Genomic DNA, 13,532 nt, shown 5'->3' on the forward strand with positions numbered 1-13,532 from the left:
CACAATTTGTCAGGGGTGAATATTCCAACCAGTTTGTGAAGCAATCACTTTGGAGTCGTCGTAACCAGGCCCTGTCCCAGTAAAGTTATACTCATGTGGTTGTAAGCTGGTTGATAAGCCCCTTTTTTTAGAAAAGGAGGATGACCCTCGGCCTCTGCATCTGGACGATGCATGCAGCCACTTTATTAATAATGCACACAAGATCTTACAAAGTCATACAACAGTAAGACTAAAGCCACCGTCTAGGCAACATCTGTCGCTACTCCTATCCAGTTGATGAAGGGATGCTGATAGTCTGGGCCTAATACCAAACAGACCTCGCAGCCAAACCTACCATCTAAGACCTGAGGTCCCAACCAGGACGCCTGCCGGGTATGAGGCCGCCGCAGCCACCTGCCACCAATCCATTTTCAGTGCTATACTGATGCATCAACCTTGCCCGGTCTAGCTGCCGTGGATGCCACCACGACGCCAGACAGCGCCACCTCCCTGCGCGAGTCCATCTCCGCGCATCGGATGTCGAGTCTCGACGGCGCCATGCCGCCGATATCCGCCACCAGCAATGTGTAAGCTCAAGCACCGCTCCACCAAAAAAGCCGTCCACTGGTCCCTCGGTCCGTGTACACCTTCACGAATGACGCCCCCAAGAGGGATACGACACCATAGCGCCGCCATCATCTGATCTACTGATCTAGGGTTTCCCCCAGAGGTAGCATAGAGTGGCCTTGAACTTCTCCACGGCGATGCCTTCAAGAAGGGAACGACGCAGACAGCGCCGCCACCGCCGGCCTTGGCAGCTAGCCGAGAGCAGGTTTTCACCCAGATCTGTTAGAAGATCCTCCCTCAAGCATCTCGTGCACAGACTGCCGCCATCTCTACCGGGGACTGGACGAAAGGGACCCAGGCCGCCGCTGCCTGACCGGCCATGGCACCACCACGGTGCCTACAGCCGGCGCCGTCAGGCCCACCACGCTCGCCTGTAGATGCACACCGAAACCGCCGGCCCGCCCAAGCCCATCTGGGCAAGACCAGATCAGCGATCTCGACCGCCGCCACAGGGGCGACTCCGCCGCGGGGAGGTTGCGCCTCCGCTGACGCCGCCGTCACGCATGGCATAGGGACCCCGCCGCTCCTTGCCGCCGGATCTCCGCCGAACGATGCACCGCCGCCGCCCGGGAAAATCGCCGCCACCGCGCGAGGGATAAGGCCCCACCGCCGCCATCATAGGCCAGGCTTCGCCGGTGAGGCCTCAGGAGGCGGCTGGATGAAGGAGGCGAGGGGAGGGGGCCTAGGGCCGGCGGCGCGGTCGCCCCCCGTGTCGCCTAGGGTTGGAGACGCTGGGGTGGGCTGGGGGTTCTGTTGTGTCAATATTGTATCCTTTAGTTTTGAACAAACCGCGTTGTAACTACTCCCTCCGTCCTGAATTACCCGTCGTGGGAATAGTTGTATCTAGACATATTTTTAGTTCTAAATACACCCATTTCTATCCATTTCACCCATTTATGTGACCATTTATGTGACAAGTAATTTGGGTCAGAGGGTCTAACCAGGCCTGCTAACTCTGATAACACCATTTTTGTGATTAAAATGAGCTTTATTACCCAGGCCATAATTTATCCTAAGTACGATGGCAATTCAACACTAAATTACAATGGTAATTCAACACTAATAAGGTATAATGGTAATAACTTTCTTCTCTCTTACAATCCTTGCATTTAGGTAACAGCACAAGCTAGGAAAACTGTAGTGAAATTCAGCTGACATCCAACATTATTCAGGCAGCGTTATCTGACTATAACATTGCTGCCTGTGTGCTTCCATGCTGGTCAGGTCACCAGGCTCGTTCATCCATAGCAGCGGATGGGGTCGTTGCAGCCCTTCTCCGTGGACTGTTTGAAGCCAAAGCGACCGCCCTTCGCAAGGTACTGCTGGTGGTACTCCTCCGCCCTGTAGAACCTCTTCGCCGGGAGGATCTCAGTGACTATCTTCCGGTTCTGAGCCTTCTGCTGCTTCTCCATAGACTCGAGCGCCGCCTTCTCCTGCTCCGATGTGTAGTAGTAGATCCCTGACCTGTACTGGGTTCCGACGTCGCCCCCCTGCATGTACATATTTCAGAAATGTATATGATCAGAAACACAGGTAATGAACCTTTAAGAAAAGGAACTGACGTGTCGCCGTATGTCGGAAACAGGGCCTCTTTGATTAGCAGAAGTCCAAAAAAGCATGAATAGAAAAAGACATACGCTTGTAATGTCATACCCATTTGAATCCTACAGGATTTTGGTTTGTTTGATAGCGTCACAGTAAAAACAAAGGACTCTTACCAAGAGGTTTGTGAGTGGATGCTAAAATTCCTATGCAATGTAGTACAAAGGAATCATTAGGAAAATTTCCTAGGATTCAACCCTATGAATCAAACGACCAGATGCATCGCCCAGATGCAGAGGCCGGGGGTCATCCTCCTTTCTAAAAAGAATGAATCAAACGACCAACGTAGGAAAAATCCAAAGGATTCCAATCCTCTAAAATTCCTATGAAAATCCTTTGAATAAAAGAATCCTTAGGAAACAAATCCTAGGATTCAACCCTATGAATCAAACCACCAACGTAGGAAAAATCATGAGGATTCCAATCCTCTAAAATTCCTAAGAAAATCCTTTGAATCAAAGAGGCCCTGAGAAATGGGCTTATACAAATGTGCAGAAGCAAGTTCCATTGCTCGCAATCAAATGAGCTTCAGGATATCATTCAGAGATTCAAGCAAGTTCACATCAGAGGTTCAAAAGGCTACGAGCTAGTTTGAAATATCAGTTAACAAAGGGCACTAACAGGCATAATGACTGATCAGTCAAGGTGCCAGATTCCATAGAGTTAGTAAAACTCTTCGTACCAAATGGATTCTGCAGCTGAGCCTTAAAGCCAAGATTACCACCACTCTCATAACACTGATTAGCCTAACGCAAAACTGCGCAAATGACAATACCACTATGGTACTAACCGCTAAGGCCCTCTTTGATTCGTAGGATTCTCAAAACGCGGGAATAGGAAGAAAGGATTGGAGTGGCATGTCCATTGAATCTCATAGGATTAGCACAGAATGTTTGATGCCACGGGAAAAACAAAGGAAGTGAAAAAAGAGGTTGGAGTGGATGCTAGATTTCCAATGAAATGTAGTACACATGATTCCATAGGAATAATTCCTATAGGATTCAACCCTATGAATTAAACGACCAATGTAGGAAAAATTCCTAAGGATTCTAACCCTCCAAAAATCCTATGGAATTCCTCTGAATCAAAGGAGCCCTAAAGAGTGTCTAGCTAAGTAGTTCCTCTGAAAATTAGTCAGGAACACTGCTAGTGTCCGGTGCTATGCCTATTCCGCCCAAAATGTAAAAGGTGGGCAACAAGTTTGCAGACCTCTACTATACACACAATCGCGGACTGTACACATCAAATGCTCAAAGTACTACTACTCAGCGGGCGTGCTTAGCTCGCTGCCCGATTCACAGTCGTAGTCTGACACTCTGTATATAAGGTTGCCTAAATCCGTTAAGGTTCGGTAATGTTTGTACGGTGCATATTTAAGTTCACACCTTGCTGTGTAGAACTGACGACAGAAAGAACATAAGCGTCGCTTTGGCCGAGTGGTTAAGGCGTGTGCCTGCTAAGTACATGGGGTTTCCCCGCGAGAGAGAGTTCGAATCTCTCAGGCGACGATTTTTTCCCTCCTATTTTTGTTTGTCAATTTTGCAATAAATTGTTTCTGTCTAGAGAATTAATTAAGCAATTTCCCCCAAAAATTCTCAAGATTTTTTCTCAGTAATAAATTTGTAATGTCCAGAAAATTTTCCCCAATCCTGAAACTCCGTATCCACACACTCCAAGCCACAGAAAAGGAATCAAAGGCAAAATTGAGGGGATCAGCAATCAGGCTGTGTGGCCGAGTGGCGACGGACCTGGCGATTGGGCGTGGTCGGGTCGTGGCGCGCCCAGAAGGTGTCGAGGAGGTCGTCGTACTTGCAGGCGGCGGGGTCGTACTGGACGCGGACGACCTCGTTGTGGCCGGTGGCGCCGGTGCAGACGTCCTCGTAGGTGGGGTCGTGGAAGGCGCCCTGGCTGTAGCCGACCTCGGTGCGGGTGACCCCGGGCACGCGCTGGAACACCAGCTCCACGCCCCAGAAGCAGCCGGCCCCGAACTGGGCGAACTCGCTCCCGGGCGCCGGCTTGTCCTCGTCGGGCCCCTGCGCCAGCGCCGCCGACGCCTCCGACGCGCGCGGGCTTCCCCCGCCCCCCAGCCCCAGCTTCCCGAGCCAGCTCATCGCCGCGAACCCGCCGCTGGTGGTGGGGCCCCGCGCCGCGGTTTGGGGAGCGGGGGCGAGGAACCGACGGTGGTGGTGGGAGGTAGGACGGAGGGCGGCGCCGCCGAGGTGGGAGGCGAGGCGGAGGGGGGAGGAGGAGAGGGAGGCGGGGGAGGTGAGGAGGGGAGGCATCGAGGCTTTCCCTTGCCTTGCCTTTTGTGGCGGCGTGGCCCGGATGCTTCGTCGGCTCAGTCAGTCCCGGTTGCGTTTGCGTTGCGTCGCTTTGGCTGGTTGGTTGCTGCTCTTTTCTTTTCTCCACGTCCTCCCTCGCTGCCTTTTGATGATGGAGTCCTGCACTCCTGCTTGCCGGGCCGGGTTCGCGGGTTTTTTTTGCCGGGCCGGGTTCGCGGGTTTCACCCGTTTATCGCAGTACTATGTTACCACGACTTGTTTTACATAAATTTGGTTTACTTCCAACACGATAAAACGGTGAAACAACATGCTGTAAAAGTTATCATCGGGTTGCACCCATCACATTCAGTAATAAAACAACACCCTGACAGCCGTGAGTTTGATCTCAGTCGCTGTCTAGTGGATATAAAATCTGCAGGCTCCATGAAAGAAAGAACAAAATCGCAGGCGAGTGGCGAACCTTCGAGGGTTTTGACCGGGTACGCGCAGGCAGTTTCGTCCGGGGCTAGTGTTTGTTGTGGATAAGACGATGAGAGGATCATGCGATGCGGGTATGCGAAGGCGTTGTAGGACACGTAGTCAGTGAGGAAATAGAAGCTGCGACCTGCAGTCTGTACAGCGCTGGTGGTGGTGGATTGGATGGCAGGGCAAGACTTTCCTGTGATCAGATGAGGCTCCACGTATGCTGTGTGATGCCACGCGAGAACACTTGTGCTCTACGTATTTCTGAAGAATTCTGTGTTCAAGAACGGGAAGACTTTTTTCTCATGCCGGAAGCACCGGTTGCATCTTTGAAGAATCACGTAACGACCCCGGTCAACAAAACCACACGTTCTAATCTGTTTTTTACTCCCTCTATAAAGAAATATAAGAACATTTAAATCACTAAGTACTAGGCAGACCCAGAAAATGTGTTTCAAGCATGAAATTTTCATACAAATCGGTTGATTTCCATAGTAACACGAGGAACTCCATATGTAAATCAGGCAATATTTCTCCCCCGTTTCTTTTTAGTTTGCTTATAAATTTTGGTCAAAGTAAAACTTTAAAAAATATCAACATTCACAATATGAAATCAATATTATTGGATGTATCATAAAATTAACTTTCATACAATATAACGTTAATATTATAGATGTTGATATTTTTTATGTAAATTTGGTCAAACTTTGCGTTGTTTGACTTCAAACAAATTTTATATGCAGAGTAAAAAGAAATCAGAGGGAGTACTTTATAATAACCTTGTCAGCACACGCAAACATTAGAGCATTAAATATTACATTTTTTAAGTACAGCATTTACAGCAGTAATAAACAGATAAACAAGCTATTGGCACACAGCCACACACGACACGTCAGTTGCCAGTTTCAGCTTAAGCTTACTCAGGTCAAAACAGGTCAAGTAAGGTTGGAAACGAGTGCTACAACTCGTTGGCGTTAACCATGGCATCTCGAGGCAAGCATGGAGGAGTGTGAGAAGCTGATGCTGACCTACTCCTAAGCGCATTCTTCTTGAGGCTTTCACCGCACGGCGCCAAAAACTCATGCGACAGAGCATCCTCCGACGTGATCCTGCACCTGGGGTTAACCGCCAGGCACTTGTCCACGAGATCAAACAGCGAGTCGGGGACCTGCTCGAGGAGCTCCGGCCTGCGGGCGTTGGCGACGCACCACTCCCTGAGATCCACCGACTGCTGCAATTTGACATCAAATAGCTCCTGGAGGACAAAGGCAGTGGTCAAGATGACTGATTCAGTGGTCTGTTCATAGGGTGTCGATGTGTCATCAGTTGAGTTTGCGTACCTGTGGGTACGAGGACTCGCAGTTGTGCAGTTTTGCTACTTCCCATAATTCTTCGTTGCCTCTGATCTTCGCTATTTCTTTCATGTTCCTGTTGTTCAACATATGCCACCAGGTTAGCGTGCTCTTTAACTCAGGGAAGCAAAGCTTTGAAAATGAGCCAGCTAACTCACTGTTCAGGATCTCCGCCGAAAGGTGCCTTGCCGATTATGAAGTACAGGAGTGTCACCCCAGCCGACCAGACATCAACTTTGCAACTCTGATGAGAAGATCTCAAAAGAACCTGAAGGAAAAAACAGCCATTCAATATGTGGCACCTCGAAGCCGAAAAACTCTCAGGTAGGAACTACATCAAACCTCTGGAGCTCGGAATCCTTTAGTTCCAACACATGGACCTTCTCTTCGCTGCTTTCCATTTCCTGCAAGAACCAATTAGTTAGATCACTCAACACCTGAGGTTAGATCACTCAACACCTGAGGTTAGATCACTCAACACCTGAGGTCGCTGGATTCAATGCACAAGGTCTAACACTGTTTAATGGAAAAGCATACCTTTGCTGTTAATCGTCCCAGAACCGGCAACAGCATTACCATCACAACGCAGGGGCATTGGAGTAAGTACAAATAACTTCCGATCGACACTACCCACAGGAGCAGCAACCCTCTTCCTTTGGGAAACTGGAGCTGCCGGTATATTTTGTTTGGGACTGTCCATTGCCTCCTGCAAGAAGCTCATTAATTCCTTCCGCCCTCTGTAAGGCATTGGCTGCTTTAACCTGTCTAATGGTGTTTTCGCGCTTGTAGGATCCTTGGCGGAGGTTACACCAGATCCATCAGCAGCTTGGCTACCATGCCTACTTTTATTGTCAATCCTAGGATCACTGCCTACAGGGATTTTATTTGATCTTTTCCTCTTGGGCCCAAGAGGTTGTTTTGAGTCGGCTGCTGCTTCTTTGGCATGAATCACTAGAGCAGATTTCAACGAAGATTGAGATGCGGTATCCTTCCCACATGACATTGTCTCAGATTTACCTGATCAACAGAAGTCATATCTCAGTATGCAGTCACACACGACATATAACAATTCAAACCATTACAAATTCATTGAATAAGAATTCATGTAATCCTACCTAGGTAACAAAAACTTCTAATGAATCAGAGACCGACACTACACTGGCTTATTCATTGTTGAATCTTTTTGTTGGGACTGTTTCATAGTGATTTCTAACAACAATTAGCAAAGGTGGCATGGAGCGAAATTTTTCATTCTTTTTCAAGACCATGGTGAAAAACTTTTCATGACACCTTTCAACTCACATTTTTTAAGAAGTAGCTTTTCACTCAGGTATCTTGTACCATCATTTGGTTGCTCAAGCTAATGATTTTTCAGAACCATTGCCAGGAGAATGCATTTTGGACAAAAATACAATGACACAACTTAATGGTTCTAATTTTGGATAACTACTGGAGATATTTGTGTTTCATTTGATTCATTTTTTTACAACAAACAAGCATATTCCAGAGTGAAAAAAGTTCAAAGCACTATAGCATGGAGGAAAATGTTGTGAAATATAAATACATTCGGTGTGGAGAATCCTAAATAGGAACGAGCAAAAAGAATCAATGGTTTAAGTGCACCACAAAATCATCAAACAGTAATTCAATATTAGAAGGTGAACTTACTGTTTTTCAAGAACTTATGGTGAAGATCCTGCATGGAATTTCAGGGGGGAAGGACCACAATAGCAAAAATGGCATTAGCATCTACTGCAGGAAAGAAGCATCAAAGAAAACAAGGGCAAGCAATACACGCACTAACACTTGCTAAGTTGAAGTCAACAAGATATCCCTTTGTCTGGTCACGAGAGAAGAGGAAGTTTCCAGGTTTCACATCTCTATGCACTATTCCCTGGGAGCAGAAATATCAGGTACTCAGGGTTAGCTGGGGGTTAACGGCACGCAGAACTCAACAGTTAATGAAGGTAACATGCAATCAAACCCAACCTGTTTATGCAAGCTTGAAAGAGCTTTGAACAGACAATACCCATACCACTGCAACTCAAAGACATTTATTTCTCTTTTGAGAATCTGCAAAGATAAGAGAAAATACTTAGCAAAATATGAATACATATGCAAAGTTGGTAGGACAAATAACATTCATAGCCACCAATGTTTTTAACCTCTGGTCTGTCATGCTTAACGTGTTCTAGAACAAAGCAGTCTAGTTCACCACTCCTAAAAGAACCTTCATATCTAATCACAAAACTCTTGCCTCTGCAGAAGAAAAACACAGTAAATCTGCTGTGTTTATTGTGGGAACAAGATAAGGTATTTAGGGCAGCAGCATTTTCTAGTACCCAAATCGTTCCAACATCTTTCGTTCATTGTCAACGTGATGTGAATGAGCTTTCTCACGAGGACCTGGCAGTAGAAACATACAAGTTAATTCCCTTTCTCATACAAAAACATCACAGAAAAAATATAGAAACATGAATGAACTATCAAAACTACACCCAATACATTTAACGAACTTTGTATAGAAATATGACAAGTGGACTGATGTTCGCACATTTTATGGCAAATACTTTTCCATCTGCGCTTCTCCGAGCCCTATAAACGATCCCATAACCTCCTGAGCAAATAAACAATATGACATATTAGTCAACATTCAGCAAAACTACCCCAGTTCCAACAGAAATGTATAGGGCCTCTCACCTGACCCTTCCTCCTCTTCCACGACAAAATCCTTGAAGCTAGGCAGTGGTTTTGGCTCTGCATGGCCCTGCAACACAATAGATCGACATAACTTAATAAAAATATCAGATGAATAGAACAAGACTTATGCTATTTACAGCTATAAAAAATTACTAATGCATTCGACCCTAAGAATATAGAAAGGAGGCAAGGAGCTAAAAAATAGTAACTGCAATGTCAACATAATGCAAGACAAAAATAACCTTTTGAGCATTTTCTGCAAGTTGATCCTTATCTTCCTTGCGCAGGGCATCATTTTTCTTGCGCTTCTCCCGTTGCTTCACCATCTTTCTGTCTTGCTCCTTCTTCGGAAAAATGGTACCCACTTTCTTATGTAGCTGCTCTCTGTCCTTTAGGTATGTGCTATCGATATTTTCAGCAACAACGTTCAACTTTCCATTGTTGATACAATCATGGCTCGTCGCTTCTAGCGGCAATGCCGCCGGGTCAACTTTTGTGCCCAGAGATGGTTGACATGAGCTTTTGTTCATTTCATGAATCGGTTCCTGTAGTAGAGGTTCTGCTTTGGTGCATGTAGCAGACTGGAAAACACCAGTATTAGCATCCTGACCACAAGATGGGATCTCCTCACCCTGTCCAGCATTTGGGCTGTCATTTTGTACAGCTGCTTGGTCAGGCATCACACTGGTTCTTACTATACTGTCTACTAACTGTGTATCACAATTGAGAGATGGACTGCATGGTCTTGTGTGAAAAAGATTTAGATCCTCATCAAGCCAAATTTTTGTATCTCCAACTAAAGGCACCTCCACTATCATAGGAAGGGGGCTAGACTTCTTTTCCAGATCCTCACTATCCTCTACTCGGCAATTGTAATATGAAAGTGCTCCTTCCAGTTCACCAATCCTACTAATTTCATTAACTGCTGCATGGATGTTCTCTGATTTCTCAGCGCAGAGGGAAGGAATATCACTAAATGGACGAACGGACAACTCCTTCCATGTCAGTGTAGATGTCATGTTCCCAAGAAGATTGTCATTGCTGACTCCAAGAGACTGATTAAGTTTAGGTTGAAGACAAGGTGTACCAATTTTAGCAATGTTGGAAACTAGAGGAAGCCTATCTTGCATAACCTCCAGGTGTACCTGACCAAGATATGACAACAAACAGGAGTAAAATAAAAGCTATTGTATGTCACTGCTATGGATGCAAAAGCTTAAATGCATAGCACGCCAAAAAATGCATAAGAAACTTTACATTTGCCTGTGATAAGCAATCCCCCCCCCCCCACACACACACACACACACTCACAGTGCAGCCGTACAGTGCTGTCCATTGTGTAACAGTGAGGTTCTGTTAACTGTACTGCTATTTTCTACAACTGAACTTCGCTCGGTATTCGACACAAATTGATTTCAAATGCCAGCTAAGCCAACTACATATGCAAGCAAAATGAAATGGGACATGGAGGTACTGCACTTCAGTATTTTCTTAACTTGGGTGATTCTTAGAAGAACATGAGCAGTGATGAAGAAAAATCGTACCTCTCCAGCAGCAACTGAGGAACAACTTGGCACAATCGGCAGCTGCTGCTCGAGTTCTACAAAATCTGCACAAAATTGGCCCAGACGGGGGTCAGCGACATTGAGCAGTAGCTCTAGAGAAACCATCGCCCGGCACAAAGCTGCAAGCAGGACCAACCTGCATCGGCCTCCATCAGGAGGCGCCTCTTCACGCCGAAGCGGTCCGCGTCGGGAGCCTTCCGCTTGCGCTCATACTTAATCGGCATCTCCGCGCACCAGCTCCTCAAGTCGGAGGGCCTCAGCCTCGCCCTCGGGACCGCCGGCACATCCCACCCCAGGAACCTCAGAAACGCCACGACGGCCGTCCCCGAAACAGTCACCGTGCCGCCGGAGGAGCGGAGCGGCGATCCCGGGGCGTGGCACAGCCGCTCGACGTGCTGCGGCGTCATGGCGCCCGCCGCCGACGTCGACGCCACGGCGGCGAGCTCGGCGGCGGCGGCGGGGCGGCCGATGCGGAGGAGCACGGTGAGGAGGTGCCACGCGAGCTCCGTGTCCCACGAGCCCGCGCCGGCGGCGGCGGGATCCATCGGAGGGGAGGGGAGGCGCTCGGATCTGCGGCTCTAGGATCCGGAGGAGGAAGGCAAGGAATTCCCCGCAGGGTTTGGGTGGGAGGGAACCTGGCTTCGAATCCTGCGGTGGTAGTGAAGAGATGTGGGTGGTTTTTTCCATTCGGTCCTCCGAGTTGCTGGTCTTTGCGGGACGGGTCCGGGCGGGAGGCGGGAAAATTTCGTTGGCGAGTGGAGTTTTCGGGAGCGGTGGATCTGGGCGCTGCCGATTCCCGCCTTTTTTTCCCTGTGTCGGGCCTGTAACTGCTACGGCCCATGCAGCAAGTGTACACAAAAATAGGAGCTCGTGCGTGCTCGTACGCACAGTCTCTTTTTTCTTTAGCTGCACACACAGTCTCTTTTCGACTGTATATCAACACGCCAACGCAGCAACTTTTTTTTTAAGAAAAGCCAAAGCAGCAACTGTATCGACACGCTGGCGCACTTGGCCCAGAGTCTTCTTCTTTTTTTAGAAAAGTGGGCCCAGAAGATAGCAACAGTTTTATTTCTTTCGCATGGAGAAAGAAAAAGCGACCTCGCCAGCCACTCGGAGAGCTTCTTCCGCCGCCGTCCTCCGGCGGCTCCGCTCGGTAGTCAGTGGTGAAGGGGATCCACGGATCCACGCGTGTGGATCATATTTGCTTTAGATTTAGGCCCTAGTAGCATTGTTCATCGTCTTGGCTTCAGCGGTGGCGATAGCGACGCTGGATAAAGAGGTTTTAGATCCTTCCCCGACGAGGTGATCGATCATATGGTTGAGAATATATTTAGAAACCAGACTGTTCAAGTAAGGATGGCGTGGCGGCGGTCGCTTCCTCGTGGTGGCTTGTGTCCTCGGACCCACCATTGCAACGTCGTTTGCTCCAGTGTCAGTGCGGAGCTTGGCGGGTAGTCTAGGAGCGGATGTTGATATTGTCAGCATCGGCAGCATCTGGAAGATGCTAGATCGTGTGTTGGTTTTGTGGTTCGTGACTGGCAGGTATGATTGTGACGCCCCCGATTTAACCGTACACTAATCATGCACGCAAATGTGTACGACCAAGATCAGGGACTCACGGGAAGATATCACAACACAACTCTAAAACATAAATAAGTCATACAAGCATCATAATACAAGCCAGGGGCCTCGAGGGCTCGAATACAAGTGCTCGATCACAGACGAGTCAGCGGAAGCAACAATATCTGAGTACAGACATAAGTTAAACAAGTTTGCCTTAAGAAGGCTAGCACAAAAGTAGCAACGATCGAAAAGGCAAGGCCTCCTGCCTGGGACCTCCTAACTACTCCTCGAAGCCGAACTCCATGTAGCATCATCCTCGGGATCTCTAGCTCCTGGACTCCAGCATCTGGTTGCGACAATCAGGTATAGAAAGGGGAAAAGAGGGAGAAAAGCAACCGTGAGTACTCATCCAAAGTACTCGCAAGCAAGGAGCTACACTACATATGCATGGGTATATGTGTAAAGGGCATATCAGTGGACTGAACTGCAGAATGCCAGAATAAAAGGGGATAGCTAGTCCTGTCGAAGACTACGCTTTTGGACATCTCCATCTTGCAGCATGTAGAAGAGAGTAGTTTGAAGTCCTCCAAGTAGCATCGCATAGCATAATCCTACCCGGCGATCCCCTCCTCGTCGCCCTGTTAGAGAGCGATCACCGGGTTGTATCTGGCACTTGGAAGGGTGTATTTTATTCAGTATCCAGTTCTAGTTGTCATAAGGTCAAGGTACAACTCCGGGTCGTCCTTTTACCGAGGGACACGGCTATTCGAATAGATAAACTTCCCTGCAGGGGTGCACCACATAACCCAACACGCTCGATCCCATTTGGCCGGACACACTTTTCTGGGTCATGCCCGGCCTCGTAAGATCAACGCGTCGCAGCCCCACCTAAGCACAACAGAGCGGTCAGCACGCCGGTCTAATCCTAAGCGCGCAGGGGTCTGGGCCCATCTCCCTATGCACACCTGCACGTTGCGAACGCGGCCGCGAGCAGACCTAGCAACCCACACGATCACGGCGGTTACGTCAAAGCGGTCCAACACGGCGCGCGCCACTCAGTCGCTGACGTCACGAAGGCTTCGGCTGATACCACGACGCCGGGATACCCATAACTACTCCCGCGTAGATGGCTAGTGCGTATAGACCAAATGGCCAGACTCAGATCAAATACCAAGATCTCGTTAAGCGTGTTAAGTATCCGCGAACGCCGACCAGGGCCAGGCCCACCTCTCACCTAGGTGGTCTCAACCTGCCCTGTCGCTCCGCCACAAAGATCCACTTGCGGGTACTCCTACGAGCCGACCCGACTTTAGTCATCACATGTGTCATGTATATAGTATATAAGTATATACCCGTGATCACCGCCCAGGTGATCACGGCCCGATAGTATAGCACAGCAG

The 13,532-nt window shown here is 48.4% G+C and overlaps 2 protein-coding genes and 1 non-coding gene across 3 annotated transcripts; 1 reads left to right on the forward strand and 2 right to left on the reverse strand.

Moving 5' to 3' along the window:
- Positions 1-1,573: 1,573 nt before the first annotated feature.
- LOC109758433 (peptide methionine sulfoxide reductase A1) lies at positions 1,574-4,615 on the reverse strand. Its single transcript, XM_020317295.4, has 2 exons — positions 3,957-4,615; positions 1,574-2,096 (listed from the first exon to the last, which is right to left on the reverse strand). The coding sequence occupies exons 1-2, from the start codon at positions 4,488-4,490 to the stop codon at positions 1,845-1,847; spliced, it is 786 nt and encodes a 261-aa protein (XP_020172884.1). The 5' UTR covers positions 4,491-4,615; the 3' UTR covers positions 1,574-1,844.
- On the forward strand, positions 3,631-3,716 carry TRNAS-GCU (transfer RNA serine (anticodon GCU)). Its single transcript has one exon. It is a non-coding gene; the product is annotated as a tRNA-Ser (tRNA).
- Positions 4,616-5,720: 1,105 nt separating the features above from the next.
- On the reverse strand, positions 5,721-11,220 carry LOC109758425 (uncharacterized). The gene is made up of 15 exons (XM_020317285.4): positions 10,706-11,220; positions 10,549-10,613; positions 9,247-10,149; positions 9,005-9,071; positions 8,859-8,921; positions 8,647-8,710; positions 8,470-8,563; positions 8,294-8,377; positions 8,109-8,198; positions 7,973-8,000; positions 6,842-7,321; positions 6,647-6,708; positions 6,463-6,572; positions 6,293-6,380; positions 5,721-6,207 (listed from the first exon to the last, which is right to left on the reverse strand). Exons 1-15 carry the CDS (start codon positions 11,112-11,114, stop codon positions 5,911-5,913), a joined length of 2,904 nt encoding a protein of 967 aa, XP_020172874.1. The 5' UTR covers positions 11,115-11,220; the 3' UTR covers positions 5,721-5,910.
- Positions 11,221-13,532: the final 2,312 nt, after the last annotated feature.

Source organism: Aegilops tauschii, chromosome 1 (assembly GCF_002575655.3).
Source record: "Aegilops tauschii subsp. strangulata cultivar AL8/78 chromosome 1, Aet v6.0, whole genome shotgun sequence".
NCBI classification, from domain to species: Eukaryota; Viridiplantae; Streptophyta; class Magnoliopsida; order Poales; family Poaceae; genus Aegilops; species Aegilops tauschii.

What these genes read in the sequence shown, in the direction of transcription:
- LOC109758425 (XM_020317285.4), bottom strand. Translation starts at nt 11,114, where the DNA reads ATGGATCCCGCCGCCGCCGGCGCGGGCTCGTGGGACACGGAGCTCGCG. An exon ending in TTAAGCATGACAGACCAGAG is followed by an intron (nt 8,378 to 8,469) that starts GTTAAAAACATT and finishes TTATCTTTGCAG; the next exon opens with ATTCTCAAAAGAGAAATAAA. An exon ending in TGGGACGATTAACAGCAAAG is followed by an intron (nt 6,709 to 6,841) that starts GTATGCTTTTCC and finishes TGGTTCTTGCAG; the next exon opens with GAAATGGAAAGCAGCGAAGA.
- LOC109758433 (XM_020317295.4), bottom strand. Translation starts at nt 4,490, where the DNA reads ATGCCTCCCCTCCTCACCTCCCCCGCCTCCCTCTCCTCCTCCCCCCTC. An exon ending in CGACCACGCCCAATCGCCAG is followed by an intron (nt 2,097 to 3,956) that starts GTCCGTCGCCAC and finishes ATGTACATGCAG; the next exon opens with GGGGGCGACGTCGGAACCCA.